A 21,506-nucleotide genomic window follows, 5' to 3' on the forward strand; every position below is an offset into this window, starting at 1 on the left:
GACACGATCGCAAAAGAAAAGTTTATTATCGGCTCGTTCTGACTTAAAATTTTATTTCTGTTGTCATCTGTTTTTTTTTCTTCTCGTAACGCCAGACGGCAACACACGAGGAAGTTCATTTACAACGATTAAATAATTTAGCAGCGTTAAAAAAAGCACAAATCTGAATGCAAGAATACCAGTAGAACGGTACCGTGGGCTATTAAAAATTATCCGTTAGAGGATTACTCCTGTCTGCTTATTTTTATGGAATGGCAGCTTACTCCCATCATCAGTCTGTACATACAGTACACTTCGCTGTAGGAATGTGAAGTGCGGCTAACTGGTTTGTTCGCACGAAACGTTTCATGCAGAAGTCACGCTTTCAGGAATGTGACTATAAAAGGGGAGTGGATTCGAGTACTGCATTCCGTGTGGTGTGGAACTTGGTTTTCAGATGATCTGATTGTTTCTATTGGAAGGCTCCAGTAGGGATATTAATAGCTTTCAATCCTTCTGGAGGGAGAGCCATGTCGCCCCCGCCCCCTTAAGACGGCCTCTCCAGATGTTGGCTAACATCTGGGTCTTGTTCTCCTCAGGGCTGCTGCGGTGATCTCGCCCCCGCCCCCCAGCTGTCTGAGTGGGTGTGGGAGCTGTAAGCCCGAACTTTACTCCTTCACTTTCTCCCGTGATGTAAGGAGATGTTGGAGCACAGGGAACACAGAAGGAGTGAACCAACAGCTTCTCGGTGGCCTTAAATCGGCGTTCGAATCGCTGCTCTTCGTAACTAATTCAGCATCAGAAAAGGAAGTAAATAGTTTAAGAATTATTTAAAACAACCAAGCAAATGCGTGACACTGTGCATCGCAATACATTTAAAATAGATGTACATTCTATCAGTCAGAATAATGTTTACAAGTTATGAATTTAACTCCACCCCCTTCTAAACCTGAACACATCTTTTCCAAAAAGGAAAAAAAAAAGAGAGAAACGGAACATTACGAAAGCCAGGCGATCTGTCTCGGAATGAGACAGGAAGCCGAACACGAGTATTGCGTAACAAGTAACAAGTTAGGGCTAAGTGTACAACGAGGCGTTTAATGCAGCTGTTATTAGAATCTTCCCGAATGCTTCGACAAAATGCAACATAAGCGTTGCTCAATGTGTTATCTTTCATTCAAATAAAAACGTGGACCAGGTATTCAAAAATACCACTTAGCTGTCAAAAAATTTGCTCGTTTTTTTTTTCCCGGTTAAAGCGCAGGCACGGTGGCGCAGTGGTTATCATGGCTGCCCCGCAGTGCTGTGACCTCGGGGTGCTGTCTGTCTGTTTACGTGGAGTTTGTATGTTCTTTGTAGGTTCCTCCCAGGTGCTCCAGTTTCCTCCCACAGTTCAAAGACACGCTGGTAGGATAATTGGCTTCTGGGGAAACTGGCCCAAGTGTGAGTGTGTGTGTCTGTTCTGCGATGGGCTGGTGTCCTGTACAGGGTGTACCCCCACCTTACGCCCTTTGCTTGCCGGGATAGGCTCCGGCTCCCCCGCGACTCTGAATTGGATAAAGCGCGCCTCGGCGCCGCACGAGCGCAGACCAACCAGCAAGCCGTGGCTGAGGGGGGCCCTAGCAACAGCACGAGCTGTGAGCGCAGCGAATAGCAGGCGCATACCCGAGTCCCTCTGCAGAGCGACGCTGTCGCCGAATAATAATAACACCTGTACATGATCTCCGGTGACAAGAGTCACTTTTCCCACCCCTTCAGTTTGTTTCCAATATGCCCCCATAGAATTGCAAGCTTTATTGTTAGGGTTATTATAATTGCGCCAATGAAAAACTCTGTCAGAAATTGCGCAACGTCAGAGCTCTAATTTATAGGTACAGCGGTTTAGCAGTTTATGACAAACTAGCGTTTGCGGTTGACAGCGCAAGACTTGATAAAGGCAGTAGCCAGGATTCTTTAAAAGGGGGCTTTCTCTGCTAAAGTGAAATTCGACCCAAGTATCCGCCAGGCACTGAGTGTGTACGATTCACTGACAAGGGATAGAGATGTCAACTGTTTTGGTCGCGTCAACGCGCACGCCCTTCAGAGACGCGTACGGGTTTGACACACTGGTGCGAGGGGAATCGCCTGGACATTTTCACTTTTCCCGCTGCTCTCCTTTCGGCACCGCGGGCTGCGGTGCTTTTATTCTGCCAGTGAAAGAAACACGTCCGTTTTTAAAGGAGGCAAATCAACTGCAACAAAATCTGGGAACAGATTAGGAACAGCGGAGCGACCCGCTAGCTGGCTCCGCGTCGTGTGTGTGTCCGGCCGGGGTCTGCCCCCCCAGGTACACACCTGCGCCTCTCGGCCCCTGGCCGGGAGAGAAAGTATGTCCGCCACATTTTTTGTTGCTTCACCCAAACGGAAGAGGTCAAAAAACTTGTGTCCATCCCTCCGTCCCATCCTTCAGTGCGGTCTGGCGTGTCTGATGTCAGCGCTCCGGGATGTTGTTTGGGTTGGCATCCGCGACAGGGACGATTAAGACGCCAGAATTTATGATACGATTTTTATTTTTTCCTGCTTATTTTTTTAAAGAAACAACACCTCAGTGGACACAGGAAATAATGTTCTCCCCTAAACCGAGCGGCGTTATTTGTGTATTTTTACAAAAAGGCGGGGAAAGAGTTTTGCATGCCAATGCACACTTAAGGTAAAATCCCGTCTGTCCCAGTCGATAAACGTGTCACAGCCCAGACGCGGTCCGGCTGAGCAGCAGCGGAAGTGTCATCTCAGCTATCGCGGTGCCTACGCTGGCTTCCACGCCGCGGTGAAGATGAGGTCTCTTGACTATCTTGTCTGACCGTCACGGCTTAATTCCCTTTCTGTATAAATCGGCATTAAAAAAGCAACAGAAAAATGCACTTTAAACGTATGCTTCTTAACAGTCACAGGAAGCAGGCGACAACGTTTCGAAATTTCCTTTTTTTCTTAGCGCTTTATCGTTGGCTTAGGAGCCTCGATACATTCCGTATCTTTAATGTTGGTTAGCTCGGACGTCGGATTACTTGCGACAAGTCTGGATTGTACTCTAATATCTTGTCCTCTCGTAACGTGACTGCAAAACACGAACCCGGAGAAAAACGTAAAACGGGCATAAGAAATTATCCGTATTTTGAACATGCAACCATGACGTAATACTAGGAACCGGTCTTCTTTACAATATAATATAGTATTATTCTGTTGAGTTGACCCAGTTCTAAAACTAATTTTTGCTTGATTTATTTTTTATTTTGTTTTATTCTTCCTAGATTTCCACGTAAATTAGTAATACGTGACCAGGTAACACGACACGCCCCCTAGGCCCGCTTACTGCGCATGGTGTACACCTTACATGAATGTGCATTGATAATACGGGTCTTTTTTGATGCCGCGTTCACTATAACTCAGTTATAACCCAGTACAGATTTAATAGTCTAAACACACAAAAAAGTTCCTTATCGTCACATTGCTATTCTCAGAAGATGCGAGTAACACTAAAAAGATCGGTTTCTGTGCAAGATCACATTGCACTGAAGTCCAGACGGCGTTCAGCCTTTTCTACATTAAAAACGTATCCTCTCCCTTTGCATTGTGGGTAAGGAATTCCCAGGGCTGTCCCTCGGCAAGTGCGCATGCTCCAAAGGAAACTCCATGATTTTTTTTGGCACGGAATCCAAGGGAAAAATAGCAACTGGGAAGCAGGAATTAAAGCTACACCGGAGAGTCCAAATCAAAACAGAACAGACATTGCGTGGCCATAATCGGGCCAGGCCAAGGGCTAGAGAGCCGAACGGAGCCATCGGCTCTCCCGAAGGGACCCGGGACCTTTCCAAATTTAAAGTGATTTGCAACAATGCAGCGGGCGCAATAAAACGAAGCTTTATTGCTCTTTGTTTTTTAACAGGACGGGGGAGACGGGAAAGGAGAGAAGACAGCGGGCCCCCCCCCTTTCTCTCTCTCCCTCCTCAACGTCCACCGACACCACTACAACAACAACGAAAAGTCTGTCAACTCCACTCCGGCAGGAAAAAAAAAACTTCGACAAAGCGAGGGAGGTACGTCGCATCGAGGGTTGCAGAAGCGTGTTGAGAAATTCAGATTGAAAGTGCAGAACCGGGACTTCAGATCCGCCGCTGTCGCCTGCGCTGCTGTGTTGCACCCGGAGCAGACTGGATTTGTTTACAGTGTGGAGAAATCGCGTATTTCAAGTAGACCTGCTCCTGTTTGCCGGATGATCTAGGGAAAGAAACAGTTTGGCATTCGCGTTAACGCTAGTAATGTAGCTTTTAATCTTTATTTAATCGAGAGTGGGTTGCTGCTAAGGGAGAATAGACAGGAGACCCCCAAAACGACTGGAGGTTTGTTTACATTTCAGTTGCAGAATCCCGACTTTCGGCAAGTAACTAACCTCGTTAGAGCCGAAGGGTTAATTTGTTATCCTCAACGACTCCTTGCGCTGTAATGCAGAATATGAAATTCATATCGTATTTGTACTTAGCACTTGGCGTTATAAAAATGAGACTCTTGAAAGGGACTCTAGCCGGCCGGAGAGTTGTCGTTGTGTGTGGCATGTTCCGTTGGACAGATTCATCGATTCCTTTACGTGGGTAGTTTTGAATTTCGTGTAGTTTTCTTTTTAGCAAATAAGTTAAATATCCTCCCCAAACTTGTATTTAAATTGAGTTCTTAACTTTGAACTTCATTTAACAAATAATAATAATAATATTCTTATCTCAGGTGGGTAGCTGCGTCAGCATGCGTAGGCTGCAAAGCAACAGGAATAAACCTATTACTTGTTCCTTTGCATAATATTATTATTATTAGATTGTGTCATTTTTGACTAACCAGAGGCTGCATTGTTTTTTTATATGGAACTGTTATGGAGGGAATCAAACTGTTTGGCAGCATGTCACGTTTCAGGAGAGCTTTTTCATTGCTTGATACAATAATGGCAGAGTAAGGAGACTCATTTCGTTGCCTATGCGTTGAACCGGCCAGTGCATTGCCGTGCTTGAAGCCCAGCCTGTGCTCTGTGGGTTGAGGGAGCAAGGATTCTGGTCATTGAAAAGTATCCCACTTTTGATTCTCCTCTGCAGAGATTCCTGGTTGACCATTTCCAGGCTGTATGTTGGCTCCCTGGTTGCAGAGGCACAGGAATATTCCAAGAAATGCAAACCAAAGCTTCCAATCCCCTGATTTTAAAGACAAGTGTTTGAAATCAACAGCTCCGTAAAGAACGTAGGAGAGGTTACAGGTCAGAGAGTAGCAGTTCGGTCTGTCCAGCCCGTGTGATGGCCAGTAGCTAAGTGACCCCTTTCCTGGATGACATAGGGGCATCGGCTTCGGCAGCTCGTCCCAGATACCTTCTGCTCCGGTCTTCTTCTTCCCCCGGCTCTCCGGCCTGTCTGGAGGGGTCGGGACTGTCCATCGGGACAGCGCCCATGGTGTGAAATATCGTACCTCGATGTACAGTACACTGGCACTAGGGCACGTGACATCCTCATGGCCCTCAGGTGGGTTCAGTGACCCAGACCCTTCCTGTCCTGTCCAGTGCTTTGAGACAGCCTGTGGGGACGGCACTCAGGTTTCCCTCTAGGTTATCGGATATTTTCAAGAGTGATTTGGTGTTTTCCCGGGAGCGAAGCCCAGGTGCCTGGCGAGAAAGCAGAAAGCCCCAGGCCCTTCCGGTCGCAGGTGGACTGAGCCGACCCCGCGAGTCAGCCCCCAGTGTGTGAGTTGTGTTCCTGTCCAGGCTGACCATACTTGATCCCCCTTCCAGGTCGTGGGCAGTGGTCTGTGTGCTCGCTGCTGGAAAGGGAGTAAAGGCAGACGAGAAGGCAGTCAGGGTGCGAGCTATATTGACGTCTTTGTGGGTTTTTTGTTTTTAGTGTGTGGTTGTGGTGCTACCGTTCTGAGGAAAGTTGATAAACTGTTGCCGGATACTCTGGAGGTATCCAGCCACGCAATTTTTAAGTTGCCTGCAGCAAGATTCAGATTTAGACCATTCAGATGGGCTCTCCAGGCGCGGGTCGAAGAGTTTGAAGACCGTTCCCTGACCATTTCCATCGAGGGGTGAGGACTGTCAGTTGCACCCGGGCCCTGGGCAGCCCCTGAGCCGGGTCAGGGCCCTCTTCGAGATCTCCGAATTTTTAAATGACTTGAACTGAGCCCGTAGAGTGCATGTGAGCCTCACTGCCTGGACATCACCCCCTCTCTCTCTGCTGTCTCTGTGAATGCGCACAGTGTTTGACAGCCCAGCTGTGCGGCTCGTGTTTGCTTGATCCCGGGAGGGGGGGCTCGGTCGGTGGAGGTTTTGGGGGGGGGTCAGCGAATGAATTCTGCATCTCAAGGCAGGGAGTGTGACCGGCGAACGGACACCGAGCCTGGCACGATCGCAGCTGGCTGCTGGTAACCTGCTCACCTGCAGTGCGCTGTCCTCTTGTGGAACATGGGTGCTTTCAGCTCTCGCGGCTCGTTAATCGCGAGAGCGGCCCCTGAGCTCTAAACACGTCTCCGCTGCGTCGTGAGGCGCTGCGTCAGGCAGCAGAGGAGCGGAAAGGGACAGGTCGTGTCTGGGTAGTTGGGGGAATTCTGCAGACAGCCTCTGTAACAGTGGGGAAATCCGTGGATTTGGGGATCATTTTGAAGCCGTGCTGTATTTTAACAAAGGGAATGGTAGTGCCCTTTTCATCAGACTTGGTTCGAGATGAGAGGGGAGCAGACTGCCCCAGAGCTATGCGGGCGCAGGGCGGTTTAGTCGGGTTCGGCGGGCGAGCTGGCGGAGGTTGGCGCTTGTTGTGCGGGGAAGTCACACCCAGAGGCACTGCCTGGGCGCCAGGTCCGGCCGTAGCTGCGTGTCTGAGTATGCAGGCACCTGCTCAGAGCTGGTTTCGAGGGGTCACACCGGGTCGCTCACCAGCAGCCTGGTCTGTTCCGGGTCAGGTGGCGGCCTGGACGCTGGAGGGGTGGTGGTGGGAGGGGGGGCGCAGGTGTGGGTGGAGCTTGACACCTGCCAGCTGTCCTGGTCTCCGTACGAATCCGCACCCCCCCACCTGCAGCCCACTCTCCTCTCCCCCACCACCTCTCTGTTTTCTCTTCTGACTTTCATCTCCTTTCGCTCCCTTATTTTTCCCACCCACCCCACTCTGCCTTTGCTTCCCTCTTGTCTGGGTTTTTAGCGTTTTCCCGCCACGTCCTGTTGGCTGGCAAATGTCTCCCTCCTGGCTGCCGCCGGGCTCTGTCAGACTTCAAACGGCCCCACCGGGCAGCGCAGACGCCCCGAAGTGCTGGTGATAGATTTTGCACCTCCCACCCCCCTGCACTCACACTCAGACGCACAATCTCTCTGGCACATCTGTGCTGTTTTCCTGGTGAGGAGGCCTCACCGACTTCCTCAGACTCTCGTTCTCTCTTCTCCGCTCCACAGAAATGAAATGGGTGAAAGTAGCCCCAAATTAGTCTTATCTCATCTATTTAAAACCGAGAACAGGAGAGGCTCTTCTGTACCCAGAGAGTTGCGGGAGTAGGGAACAAGCTGCCCAGCCGTGTGGGTGAAGCCAATACCCTGGTGTCTTTCACGAAACTGCAGGGTGAGATCCTTGATTCAATTAACTATTAGTCACCGAGTGGGCTGAATGACTTCCTCTTATCTGTAACATTTCATATTTTCTTTATAATCAAAGATCATGTAATTTGGTATCATGTGGTGATATGCCAGAAGCCATATCACCATGCAACTCACAGCTGGCAGCCCACTGAAGCTCAGCAGGTGTGAGCCTGGTCAGTACCTGGATGGGAGACCTCCTGGGAAAAACTAAGGTTGCTGCTGGAAGAGGTGTTAGTGGGGCCAGCAGGGGGCGCTCACCCTGCGGTCTGTGTGGGTCCTAATGCCCCAGTATAGTGACAGGGACAAAGGCGCCGTCCTTCAAATGAGGCGTAAAACCAAGGTCCTGACTCCCTGTGGTCATTAAAAATCCCAGAGTGTTTCCACAAAATGAGTAGGGGGTCTTACCCTGGACAAATTTCCCCCTGGCCTTTTTCCAGTCATGGCCTCCTAATAATCCCCATCTCTGAACTGGCTTCATCACTCTGCTCTCCTCCCCACTGAGAGCTGGTGTGTGGTGAGCGTTCTGGCGCACTATGGCTGCTGTCGCATCATCCAGGTGGGGCTGCACACTGGTGGTGGTGGAGGGGAGTCCCCATTACCTGTAAAGTGCTTTGAGTGGAGTGCCCAGAAAAGCGCTACATAAGTGTAAGGAATTATTGTTATTTGTTCATTAGAAAAGTTAATTTGACTTGTGAGGGCTGCTTTGCTAGTCTTCATTAATGCCCGTTTCTTTGCAGTTACTGTCGTTGTGAAGACGTTGTCTCGGGTTCGGACCTTCTTCATGCTGCCTGTCCGAGAGGTGTATCAGAGATGATCCTGAGTCTCGTGTCTTGCGGTGTCCGATGACCCCCTTGTTCCGGGATAAGGGTGGCTCTTTTAAACAGGGTTGTGTGCAGGAGGGAGGGGGCGTGCTCGTGCGGGTCAGTGTTATCCGGTAGGAGATTCCAATGCTCCGTGCGCCCTGAGGATTTTTCCTGAGCTGCGGGAGGGTGCTGGCAGAAGCATGCTCACAGCGCTCTTCTTCCCCCCCCCCCCCCCCAGACTCCCAGCGCTCCGAGGACCCTGCAGCAGAGGACCAGTTTCGGACGAGAGCGAGAAGGGGCGAAAGACCCTAAAGAAAAGGGAGAGTTAGCGGGGTGCCCGAGTTCCTCCGTCTCCTGCCGCCCTGAACCATGTGCTTCGAAGGGCTGATTCTATGGATGCCAGAGACCAGCTCTTTATGAAGATGAAAAGGTAGGACTGCCCAGTCACCTCTGGGACGGCCTTAACACCCCAAAGGCCCAGCAGTTTGATCTGTGCCAGGCTGTGTCAGAGCTGCTGGGTTTGGTTTAAAAATGCATTCGGCTCTGCCAGTTTCACACAGAGGACCTGAGATGTGTTGCTTGCAAGTGCCTGTAAGCTGCACTATTCCTGAAGTCCCAGACTGCTGTGAAGTGGGAATCTCCCTTCACGCTGACCGTCCTGTGGGAATGGAGGGCTCCCTGTGCCAAGGAAGAGGATGGGAACCTATGATGTGAACACACTAGTTGTCTTTGTAAGAAGTGGTTTTGTTTGAGTGCATTGTTCAGCATTTATTTCAGTGTCCATGTATACCAGCAGTGATCACAGAGTACAGCACAGCCTACAGAAAAAAGAGGAAAAAATCAAAATGGCATTAAATAGATTCTCCTTGTCTCTGTCCCCTTCTCTCTCTCTCTGTCCTTCTCCCTGTCTCTGTCCCTCTCTCCCTATCCCCGTCTTTGTCCCTCTCCCACTCCCTCTCTCCTTTTCCCTGTCTCTGTCCCTCCCCGAAGGTGCTGGAAAGCCGAGACTAAAAAATGACTGGAGGCAGTGAGAGCGGTGGAGGAGACCAAGATGGAGGCACGCCTACAGCACATGTTCCTATTGGCTGGCAAAGGACGCTGGAGGGCGGAGCTGTGGTCTATATCAGGTGAGCCCGCTGCCTGCGCGCCTGTCCCCGGACGCCCCTCGTTTATCATTAAGACAGAGGTTCTGGATTCTCCCTGCTCGTGTCAGGCCGGGTGCACTGCTGTTCTTCCAGCTTCTCGCCACAAGGCTCATTCCAGCAGCTCCAGGTCTGGAAAGATGTCCTCTCTCTTCCACAGCCCCAGCGGAGCGGTCCTGTCCTCTGGGGACGAGGTACGGGCATACCTCCTGACCGATGGCACCTGCAAGTGTGGTCTGGAGTGCCCCCTGGTCCTGCACAAGGTGAGACCCCGAAACGCTAAGGGTTGCCTTGCCCAAGTGGGGGACCCCCCGTGCCCTCTGTTTGTTTGGCAACACTGTGCCGTCTCTTGAAAAGTAACGGATTGTCAGCGCAGCTCGCGCTTTCTCTGCGTGGCGATGGCGTCAGAAACCGCGCGCTCCGTTATTCTGGATGCGTCCTTCGCGCGACTTTCCTTTCTTGAGCGCCAGGCACACAGCTCTCGTTGGACATGCAACTCATTTCACCTCCTGGCTTAAAACGATTCGCTTTGTAACAGAAAAGCGGGGTTGCTGAGTGTCAGACTCTCACTGGTAAATGTACACCTCTCCCATGGTCCTGACTGTGCTAGACTGGGCCTGGGTGAGGTCACTAGCTGACTGTGACCTGGGTTCCCAGAGCCCCATCAGAGTAGGACTGGGATCATTCAGCCTCGGCTCTCTGAGTTGTCCTGCCGATAGCAGGTCTTCTGCAGTGGCTTTCTGTGGGCTTGCAGTGTGGTCTCTGTTCTGGACGGGAAGGCGCCGCAGACTGACTGGTACTGTTTTAGGTGTCTGTGAAAGCAGTATCTACCCCCTCCAGTGGTGGCCCCTGACCTCTCTCCCTCCCCCGCCCAGGTGTTTAATTTCGACCCAGGGGCAGCGGTGTGGCCGCGCAGCTCCCAGGAGGTGAAGGCGGAGGAGGACATGACCAAACTGTGCAACCATCGCCGGAAAGTGGTGGCGATGGCCGCGCTGTGCCGCAGCATGGAGGTGTCCCAGCTGGCCCTGCCCGCGCCGCCCCCTGGTGAGAGCCGGCCGTTGACGATGGGAGGGGCTGGAGCCCTGTTAGCTGCTCCCGGGGAGAGTGGATATCGAGCTGTTCTCTTTTTTTCTCTCCCTCTCTCCAGCAGGGGGCGCACTCAATCACCTGGAGTCTCCTGTGCCGACGCAGTGCAGGGTCCCCCAGGGGAGCCAGATCAAGACGGAGCTGCGGGCGGAGAGGGCCGGCGGTGGTTTGGGGGGCGCCACCTTGCCAGTGGGCAGGGAGGATGGGGGCCCCTGCACTTACTCCCAGCAACAGCGGTCCTCCAGCCAGCCTACACCCCCTGCCAGCCCCAGCCTGGCCACAGCGGGCGCTGGGAACCCTGCCAGACACCCCTCCCTGCTCTTCCCATCGAATGGTTCCAGGCCCCTGGCTAACGCCCGGCTGTCCCCTGAACTCGGAATAAAGACACACATGCCCTCCCCGGCCCGCTCCCCCTACTCTTGTTTCAGTGGATCGGCCCAGACCCCGAGGTACGCCCGGCCTCCGACACCCCAGAACCGGACGCCCGAGCCCCCCAGCTCCCCGCGCATTGGTCCCTACTCTGTGGATGGCCACGTCTCCTCGGCGCTGGCGTCTCTGGCTCACGGTCTGGGGGGGCGTCCCCTTCCGCCGGAGGTCCCGTGCGGCGGCGGTAGCGGCGCGCCCCACAACCCTCCCCCTCTGTCCTCCTCGCTGCCCCCGGCCCAGGCCGCGCCCTCCTTCCACAGCGGCTCCCCGTCGCCCGTGGGCAGTCTGGACGCGCCCTCTCCCCAGAGGTCCCGCCACTACTCCGCCTCCGAGCCCAGCCTGGGGTTCCCCGGCGCGCCCCAGCCCTCCGCCAGGCCCTTCTCTGCCCACTCCCCCACGCCGGGGGGCTCCCCCAAGTTCTCCCTGCTGCCCGCGAGCCCCAAGAGCAGGCTGGAGGGCATGCTGCAGCAGTACAAGGACAGCGCCGGCCACGACCTCTACCCCCAGCACCAAAGCAACCAAAGCCAGTTCCAGCTGCCTCCTCTCCCCCCCTTCCCTCCCAGCTCGCCTGCGCCGGAGCGGCGGAACGGGCAGCAGGTGTCGGCGGCCAGCCCCGGCCCCGGCGGCTCGGGGCTCCTGGGCCTCCCCGTGGGGCAGCTGCTGCAGCAGCACCAGCACCACGCCGCCTCCTTCCCCGCCAGCAGCCTGCTGTCGGCCGCCGCCAAGGCCCAGCTGGCCAGCCAGAAGAGCCAGGGCCACGCCTACAGCCACGGCCGAGAGGCCCCGCCCAAGGTACCGATCAGCACTTTACAGAGCCGCCCGCCCGCCAGCAGGTCCCCCGGCGCCCTGCTGGTCCCCCTCGCCCCGCGGACCCCTCCGGCGCCTCCCGACAAGTCTTCCAGGCACAAGCGGCAGCGGAGGTCGCCCACAGTCCTCAGCATGCTCAAGGAGTCCCACCTGAACAGCCTCCGAGCCGGGGCAGAGCTGCCTTCCTCGCCTGCAGAGAGGGGCCCCCCTCATCTCCACCTGCCAGCCCCCCCCGCCTCGGAGAACCACCTTCACCACCCGGCGCAGGCCCCGCCCGCCCAGGCCGCTCCCTTCTCCGCCTTCCCCAGGCTGCCGGAGGCCCAGGACCCCCAGAGGAGGAGCGGGACCCTGGGCACGGCCGCCCCCCAGCCCCTCTCTGCCCTCCTCCACCTGCTCAGTGTCCAGAGCACCCAAGCGGCCTCCCAGCCTCCGAGCAGCACTGCCGCCTGCGGCCCCGCTCTGTCCCGCACCCCTCCTGCGCCTGCTGGCTTCGGGTCCGGACCGGCCCACTCCCAGAGCCAGGCTGCGTGGCCTGCCTCGGCCACCTGCCAAAGCCATTCCCAGCATGCCTCCCAGCCGCACGGCCAGAGCTACCATCATTCCCAATCCCAATCCCAATCCCAGCCCGTGATGCCTGGATTGGACAGGTCCTCCCCCTCCCCCTCCGCGCAGGCCTTAACTCTGATGAGCATCGGAGTGAGCGACAGCGGAAGCCTGGGTTTGTCCCAGGGGGAAGCGCCGAACGTCGGCTCCAATCCCAACGCCCTCCCCGGCCAGAATCCCCTCTTCACCCTCCACCCCAACCCCGGCGGTGGGCCGGACGTCGGCAGCCAGCTGCTGGGCCTGTTGGGACACCCCTCTTCGTCCTCCGCGGCGCCCGCGGGGGGACCCAGCTCAGGGACCGGCGGGTCAGTGCCCAGGACGGGGGCGGGCGAGGCTCTGCCCGCGGGAGCCAGCACGAACGCGGCAGGTGAGGGCACCAGAGCTCGGGACGTCTGTGCGGGAGTGTTTTCTTGCTTGCGTGAGATCGGCTGTTTGTAGTTTGTTTCTCTGTTCTGTACTGAGCTGACTAGGGTTCCTTGATTGTGCCCCCTGTCCCTGTGTGTGCACGTCGGGCTGCGTCCTGCCCTTGTCTGCAGGGTTAGGCTGCGGTCACCACGACCCTGAATTGGACTAAGCAGTTGTTGAAAGTGAATGAGTAGATCAACACTACTCTGCAGTTACTGTGCTTCTTCACAAGAGTAAAGGTGTTAACTGTGAACAAGTACCTTAACAGCACTGGGCGAATTATGTTTGGTAAATACATGTTTTTACCATTAAACCATACAGTTCAATGAGATGAATTGTCTTAGGTAAAACACGTTTGTTGTTTTTGTTGTATTAAGTGTTTTGGCTTTATTCAAAGGTCAAAGAGCTGGTGAGAAGGGGGTTGAACAGTCTATAGTTTGGGAGATAAAGGTGACGCACAGCACGTCCTCGCTACCTGGTCACAAACTTCAAGCCCTGTCTTTCTGTTTGTTTCATCACAACAGGGGGACAGACTGCACAGGCCTCTCAAGGCTCCCCCGGGATCAAGACCCCCCCAGCCTCCAGCCCAGGGCCAGGCCTGCTGCCCCTGGCGGAGTCCTTCCCCTTCATGAGCCAGGAGCAGCTCCTGCAGCTGCTGTCGGCCAGCTCCGGGCTGCCCTCGTTGCTGGGCCCGCCCTTCCTGGGGTCCCTGCCTCTTAGCCTGTGGATGAGCGGCGGCGGGCAGCAGACCCAGCAGCAGCCGCAGCAGCAGCAGCAGCAGGCACAGCAGGGCCTGCTAAACCAGAGCTCCCAGTTGAACTTGCTGCCCTCCATGCTGGGACCTCAGGGGGAGGTGCCGCTCAGTTTACTGGGCCTGCTGAATCCCCCGCCCGCTCCTGGCGAGCAGGGGGACAAGCTGGGACCCCAGGCTCTGCTCACCGCCTCCCTGCTGCTCGGCCAGCACCAGGCCGCCATGCTTCCTCTGGCGGGATTGGGCAACCTCAACCTGGAGCTCCTCCTCCAACAGCAGCAGCTGCCCCCCCTGCAGGACGGCCCCGGCGTGGCCCAGCCCCAGCCCATGGAGAAAGCCCCCGTCCTGGAGGCCCTGCTGTCCGGCGCCGCCCCCGTGGAGGGGCTCCAGGGCTTGTCTCCCGCCGAAGGCCCCCTGCAGGCCCTGCAGTCTCTGCTGCTCCCCACGCCCCCGCTGGCCCCCGCCTTCCTCTCCCTCAGCCCTGCCCTGCTGGCTGCGGCCCTGGGTGCGGCCGACGCCCAGGCCCTGCCTCCGCACACTCAGGTACGCCGCCTGGCCGCGCACCTCTTCCTTCTGCCCACGGCACAGAACCCACCGCCATCTGGCACTTTTTAGAGAAAGAATGTGTTTTGCTTGTCTTGCCCCCTGGAGCTTGGAGGTCTAAAACCCCTTTCAGAAGACGCAACTGGCTCTGGAGCCTTGCAGAGCTTCTTGCTTTGTCCAGATGTGCGTCTGTCTTCTGCATTGCTAGACCTTCTGGGGTAAAACCCCTTGAGTTCCATTTCCCTGTACGTTTCGTCTTGAGTGTTGTTAGAGGTGTGCAGAGCTGCTGGACAAACTGAAGTCACGAAGGGGGAGAGTGTCCGTATTGAATGCTTGAGGGGTGTAGCCCATCTCTGCAGACGCTGCGGCGTGATGTCATCAGCCTGTCCTCTCCCTGTGGCTGTGCAGGTGACTTCTCCCAGCTCTGCTCTGGCCTCTACCTCGGTGTCCAGCACTTGTACCACGACGGCGCCCAGCTCTGGCGCGGAGGGAGTCGACGCCCTGCTGCCCGGCCCGGGCAAAACCAGCCCCCTGCCTCCCCAGCTGCTCACCCCCCTACTGGGAAATGGGGTGCTGGGTAAGTACCCCCATCTCGCATGCCCTGGTAAGGATATCCCGAGCACCTGGCAGGGTTCTTAGGTAACCAACAGATCTACAGTGTTTAAAGAACAATTTGGGAGCCATGGGGTGGCAGTTTGATTAATTTAAAGATAACCTCTGGCCCTTCGTGGGGACGTCACAGGAGTAGTTGCATTGCCTGGCTCTAGAAGAAGGCACATTAGGGGGACCTATAACACTGCATCAGGGATCTCCCGCACTAAGGCTGGAATCGCTGCTATAAGAAGATGTGCTGTGGTCGGAGTGGTCTGGAGTAGAGGTCTGCTACCTGACCCGACCCTGATGGGTTTCAGGTCAGGTTCGGGTCGGTTTTTCACGTACAACAGGCTCGGGCCGAGTTCGGGTTTGTTGTCTAATAAGTGAAAATTGATTATGATGATGATGATTATGATGATGATTATTATTTAATGTTTAACATTTATTTTCATTAGTAGAAATTCGTAACTCTTTTTGCGCGCTCGCCCGGTCTCTCCCTCTCTCGTACGTGTGTAGCGCATAGCAACCGAGCAAAGCACTGTAAAACCGCGTCTGTGAGGACCTGTCTCCATGTGTGCACGTGTGTCTACTCGCTCTGAGAGGAAAAGGGATGACCGGTTTCGGCTTCGGGTTTCAAATTTGGCGGTACCTTTCGGGCTCGGTTGGGTCGGGTCTTAAGGTCTCGGGTATGGTCCGGGTTCGGGCTTGAGTTTAATGCTCGTGCAGAGCTCTAGTCTGGAGATACAGGCCTGAACCCTGCTGCTCCAGTCACAGAGGGACGCTGGATAAAAAGACTGTCCACTAGTCCCTGCAGCTGATGTGTCCAATCTGGGGACTCTGGACCATGCAGGTCCTGCTTGCAGAAGAGCTGTGCTTTGTAGTGATGTATCTGGTATTCTGAACATTGCTATACAAGTCTAATTTTGTGGGACTTGTGATCTTGGTGATAAAGCCAATTAGCTCTGGCCCGAATTATGTGCCAGTTCAGCTCTCTGCATGTTCCCTATACACGTCATCGTTTGTAAGCAACATTAAGCAGTTAATTTTAAATCAAAATGTCTACTTTTAAACATGCAAATGTATCATATTTGAAATATGGATTGGCAGACGGTCAGGAGACTGCAAGTTACTACCAGTCTTCTACAGTGGTAATATTTTAATGTTGTATAAGGACAAACACTAGACTATGCATCAGCCCAACAATCTGACTTTAAAATATCTGAATATCCAGATAAATTACAGCATAATTTTTACTCCCAGCAACGTTATGCAAACCACATATAAGGCTTCTTTCCAGCATCGTCATTTTGAGAATCCTTACAAGACAAAGAAGTAAAGAGAAGCACAAGGAGGAAAAATGCAACAGTAACACCAAGGACCAGTAACACCAAACACCAAGTCATCTGATGCAAATGTTTCTTTTTACATGCCCTATGTCTCACTTAATATAGATAAACCACCCCATCAGTTTCTCAATTAAAGTACAGACCTCTGATGACGAATCCAGTCATTATTTTTTATAGTTTCCTTTCAACTTGCTGATCATCTGGGATCAGGACATCCCCAAGTCCTGGGGTCACTTTCAGAAACGATGGTTAGAGAAAAAGAATCCTTAGTAACATGGCCGGCAGCTTTTCCACTTCACCAGCTAAACAATTAGAGACCTTAAAGGGAAGTTAAAACTTCTGCTTTTTGTTCCAACTCCAGCAGTCAACGAAACCATTAACCTAATTATTTTCTTTGACGTACACTGTTTTTTTTTTGTTGATTTGATTTGTTGAGAAAGCGAATGTTTGGAGTAGTGACCGAAACATAACTTTGGAGTCTGGACAGGCGTATTATAATTATGCATCAAGAATGAAAAAACTAGAGCAGATGTGTAACTGAGAGCTTGGGTGGAACAGAAACGGGATGACACAAGAACCTCCAGGAACTGGATTTGCAATAGGCGAGTTAGCTAGATCAGTTCCTCTATAGAACTGTGCCACAGTCTGACTCTTCCAGTTGAACAGACGATGCTACATTATCTCAAGTACCGATCTGCAAGTGGCGGCATCAGTGTTGGAACTGATCAGAGCAGAGCTGGATTGTCCCTACAGAAGATGGGTGGGGCTGACCGGCGCTGTCTGTGTTGGCAGGTGATCTGTCGGCTCTGGGTTCCGGCAGCCTGGCTCTCAATAACCTCCAGGCCATGCTGGGGGCTGGACCTCTGCTGCTGCCCCCACTGCAGGCTCCGACCCTGGGCATGCCGCTAATCCAGGGCCAGGCTGCAGGCCTCAACCCCATGGCCTGCTTGCTCAACAGTCTGCAGGTATACCTCTTGCGGTTTTGCTTTTTCTATTACTATTTGAACTGATTACAGATATGCTGGTTTTGATTCTCTCTGATGAATATTGAGGAGTACCTCGCAACTCAAAGAGATGGTCAATCAAATTATAACAAAGCAGGTTATAATTGTGCCGTGTTAAATTGTGTCTATGTGTGTGTATACTGTATATAGTAGTTCAGGTGGGTATATATACTGTATATATACTGTATATATACTATATATATACTATATGTATACTGTATATATACTATACTGTATATATAATCTTGCTCTGTCCCTGTAGCTCAACATGGGCCCTACTCTTCCTGTGGGCGGTGACAAGCCAATCAACAGCTCTGGCCAAACATCAGACAACACTAGCCCCGCCCCTCTGGAAGAAGCTCCAGCCAATCAGCTAGCCCAGGAGTCCCTAACCAACTCAGGCCATGCCCCAGGCTCCCAGCAGCGCTCCGGACCACTGGACCCCTACAGCTCCTTCATGGAAACCATCTACACTTCTTTCCTGCAGGTCACTGGGAAGAAGGCCTCGGATGGGGGCCCCTGTGGGGGTCAGTCAGGGGCCCCGAGTGCCTTACCACCCTCTCCCAGTCCTTACCCCCAGGTCCCAGGTGATACCGTGCCACCCCTTCCCCAGAACAGTGGACCCCCCTCCCTGAGCCCCCGACGTGCCTGTACCCTGCGCAACCAGGACCTGTCCCGTTTAGGGATGGAGGCAGCCCAGTCACCAGCCAGGGGGACCCCCAAGCTGAGTGAGGATGGCTCCACACCCCCTCCCCCGGGGGCTGCCCACAAGGCCGGTGCCGGCGGGGTCCACTGTGACCCTCCCCTGGGCCCGGCCTTCCCCGCGGCCCTGGAAGAAGCCAAGACGGACTCGTCTGCTTGTCCGTACAGCAACGGCGTGGCCCCGGCCTGCGCCGGCGAGATGGAGCGCGTCTCCGAGGAGATGTCTGAGAGCCCTCAGGCTCAGGCCATGTACCCCAACCCAGGAGAAGGCATGAATGGGACAGCTCTGTGCCCCAGCACCCAGGAAGGGCACAGTCTGGGACTTGTGGGTGCACAGGAAGTCAAGGTAGGTCTATTTAGTTTTTAAGAAGACAGTGGTTCTCAGTCTAAATATTGTTTTTGTGAGAATGAACTTCTGAGGTTTTGGTTGATTTTTCGTGAACCAGCTCTGGTTCTAGAACGCCCTGTGCTGTCTTTGGATTTATATTTAAACTCTTATCCACCCGTATCACCTAATTATTGGCTAAATAGGCTTAAATGTCCAGTTTCTCCCAGCTTATCAGGTTTTTCTGCTTTAAACCCCTATATGTCTGGATACATGTCTAGTTTTCTGTACAGGTGTGCTGCAAACCAAATCTTTTTTTGTTTTGATTACTTTTCGTGCAAAAAGAAAAAGCCTTGTAGGTATTATACAGGATCCATAGCACTCGGATGGTTGAAGGACATGCAGAGGCTGAGGTGGGTTTATTGTCATGACCAGGCACTCTCTCTCTCACAGGGGCAGGCTGTGCGAACAGGGGGTGCCAGGAGAGGCCGAAAGAGGAAGCAAGCGTGAGTAAAATCACTCTGGTCTCTATGTGTCACTGTGTGGCCCAGAGGGATGGGTACCAGTGAGGTACGGGGCACGATACTCTGCTGTCAGGGAGGCCAGTGCCTGCTGTGACAGGACTGGGGAGGGATTACCCACGAGCCTCGCTGTTGCTGCTGGTGTGTACTGTGAGGCACATTAGTGCATTATGGGAAACAATTACTAAATGAGGAATACCAGCCATTGGGGGGGAAAAAAACAATGGGGTTCACCTTCTTAAACAAGTTGTGGAGAATGTTAAATGAATCCTTGAAATCACTGTCATCAGATCTGAGAACAGCTCTCTGTTTCAGGATTTCTAAACCACTTTGACTTGGGTCCCAGTTTAGGTATTACCCGGTCGGTTGTGCAGGACATTATACATAGATTAGAAAACAATATCTGAATCATTTTCATAGCAGATAATATAAGACTGCCACATTTTTAAGATTTATGTAGAGATGCCAACAGTCAGAGCAGTTTTACACAAAGCCATGAGCAGTGTGCCTTGATTCTGGTAAATGGTATTTTCTTTTCCCTCTTACTTAGGACAGGGGAAAGGAAGCTTGATTTCTCTAGACCAGTGGCTAGTGGTTCTCAACCACGAAAGTGTGGCCCGCAACGTCCGACCCCTTTTTTAATAAATGACAATTGTTTGCAGTCGATTCCTTCGATAAAAAAAAAAAGGTAGAACTCACCGCCCCACTAAGAGTGTGTTTCCATTTCTGAATAGATTCGCTGGTGATCAGATTAATTTTCATTCATCTTTAGTTTCATTAAAGTGCTGCATGTAGGCTATAAGGCACGTCACTAGAACACACTTTCATACTGCCTTCACCGTCGCGCCCGTCATGCATCCGAGCGCAAAGACTGGCACGCCCACGGCAGGGCTGCCTGGGCTAGTAGCCTGCTAGTGCGGATAAAAAAAGAAAGAAAAATGGATAAGATTGTTGTAAGGGGTGAAAACTACATGGGCCAGAGGAAGAAAATGTCAACGAAACAAATACAGACAATGCAACGTGCAAACAGAAATCATCTAAAAAAAACTACTACTGCCGCGCAGAAAATCATGCGAGCTACTTTAAAAGTGTCCCAGGTGGTGACGCTAGCCATGTTCAAAATGCCATGGCTACTTGCTAAACATGGCAAACCATTCAGTGATGGTGATATATATATATATTTATAGATATATATATAGAGAGAGAGATGTTGGAAAAGTTATGGTGTAGTACACAAGGTTGCTTGAGAAACGGGATGTTTTGGACGGAAGTCCTTCATCAGCTGTGCAAATTCAGAAGCACTTTGCTTATGCATATATATACATACACATGGTTAATAACTATTATACTGTTATATATTACTATAATTATATATATACATTATAGATTATTATAATAGCTATTATGCACACAGATAAGGTAGGCCTAGTAGTGATTAATACATGCAGCTCGCGAGACCTGCTTTTAGCCACGGTTGTGGCCCAGTTGATAAAAAGGTTGAGAACCACTGCTCTAGACTGTGCCCTTGCCCATCTTTAATCTTTACCTGCATCAAGGCCAGTTACATAAAGTGGTGGCTTGATTAAACACTTCAAGCAAAAGGAGCAGTTGGCTGGAACACAGGCTTGGAATCGAACAGAAGCAGCAAAGTTGCTGCCCTGTCTTAAGAATAGCAGCCTTTTATTAGCATTTATGCTTGCTTTTCTAAAAGTTGATTTTCCTTTCTCTTGTTTCAATGGCCCAGGCTGCAGAAGCTGCCCAGTGACCTGAGGGAGGCAGAAAGTGTGAACACAGGCGATCATGGGACTATGGTGAGAAGCTCACAATCAAAACGCCATCGTTCACTTTACCACCGACTAACTGGGAGTGCAGAGTGAAACCCTGATTGAACCACCTGTGACTTAAACCAATAACTAGTAGTTCATCAAGCAATTGAGCTTGATTGGAAATAATACTAGGTGAATCAAGGACCAACGTGCCTTTACAGCTGACGTAGAGTATTATATAAATTATTATATAAACCCATATCTGAACATGGGTATGTTAAAGGCTTGGGAATAGACCAGTTCACAGCAGTGGTTAAAAGTTAATGAATGCAATTAAGACTCCCATTGCATGACACTTTTCACCAGCTCATATTTAATCAGCTATATGCTGTTATGCGTGAGCCATCCCCAGCTGTAGGAGGTTTTGTGCTTATGAATTTGCAAAGACAGACAGCTAAAATAACAAAAAGATGTGCTCTTCTGTGGAACTGAACAAGAGCCTGTCTTGTAGAAGAACGAAACTGCCATGCATGATGTTTATGATGCTCTGGTTTAATTAATGTTAAGGTTAGTATACAATACTTAATACAGTACTCTTTATGGTCATTGCAGGTGGTCCATCAGAAACCAGAGAGATCAGTAAAGAGCAAAAGGAGGAGAGTGATCAGGTAACGTCTTCTGCTGATCAGAAGTCGACCCCAGGCCCTGGCATGCCCACAGTGCCCTGCAGCTGGGCCCATAGGGCAGCCCTTGCCCACAGTTCCTCAGGTTCCTTCCCTGTGCTGCCTGTGCCTCCCTTCTCATGACCTCCGTGTGGTAGGATGACGCTGGCTGTACCCAACCCTCCAGCCCTTCTGTGATCTCATCCAGGCTGCTTCAGGGGTAAAAGACGACATTGCTGCTGTTTGAAGAAAAAGCTCCGAGGGGTCCCTTTGGTGTGAGGTTTACTTGAATCCTCTCTTTGCTTTTGCTTTCTGAAACCTCCGTAAAAGAGTCCCCTGCTTTCTCCTAAACATTACCTTCCCATCTTCTCCACCTCTTTCAACCAGTCTGGTCCTGGGCAACAGGCCCAGTGAGCA

General features: G+C 52.5%; 1 protein-coding gene across 2 annotated transcripts; it reads left to right on the forward strand.

The window, feature by feature from the left end:
* Positions 1-8,751: 8,751 nt before the first annotated feature.
* mbd6 (methyl-CpG binding domain protein 6) lies at positions 8,752-21,506 on the forward strand. 2 transcript variants are annotated; one of them, XM_088914585.1, is made up of 12 exons: positions 8,752-8,836; positions 9,397-9,533; positions 9,709-9,811; positions 10,424-10,592; positions 10,696-12,837; positions 13,400-14,169; positions 14,578-14,746; positions 16,902-17,074; positions 17,376-18,161; positions 18,594-18,646; positions 20,406-20,472; positions 21,040-21,506. In XM_088914585.1, exons 2-12 carry the CDS (start codon positions 9,421-9,423, stop codon positions 21,097-21,099), a joined length of 4,605 nt encoding a protein of 1,534 aa, XP_088770711.1. In that variant the 5' UTR covers positions 8,752-8,836; positions 9,397-9,420; the 3' UTR covers positions 21,100-21,506. The 2 variants fall into 2 exon arrangements, with proteins under 2 accessions (XP_088770711.1, XP_088770719.1); XM_088914593.1 differs by having other exon boundaries at positions 10,699-12,837.

The sequence above is a fragment of the Atractosteus spatula genome, chromosome 1 (assembly GCF_055471065.1).
Source record: "Atractosteus spatula isolate fAtrSpa1 chromosome 1, fAtrSpa1.hap1, whole genome shotgun sequence".
NCBI lineage: Eukaryota > Metazoa > Chordata > Actinopteri > Semionotiformes > Lepisosteidae > Atractosteus > Atractosteus spatula.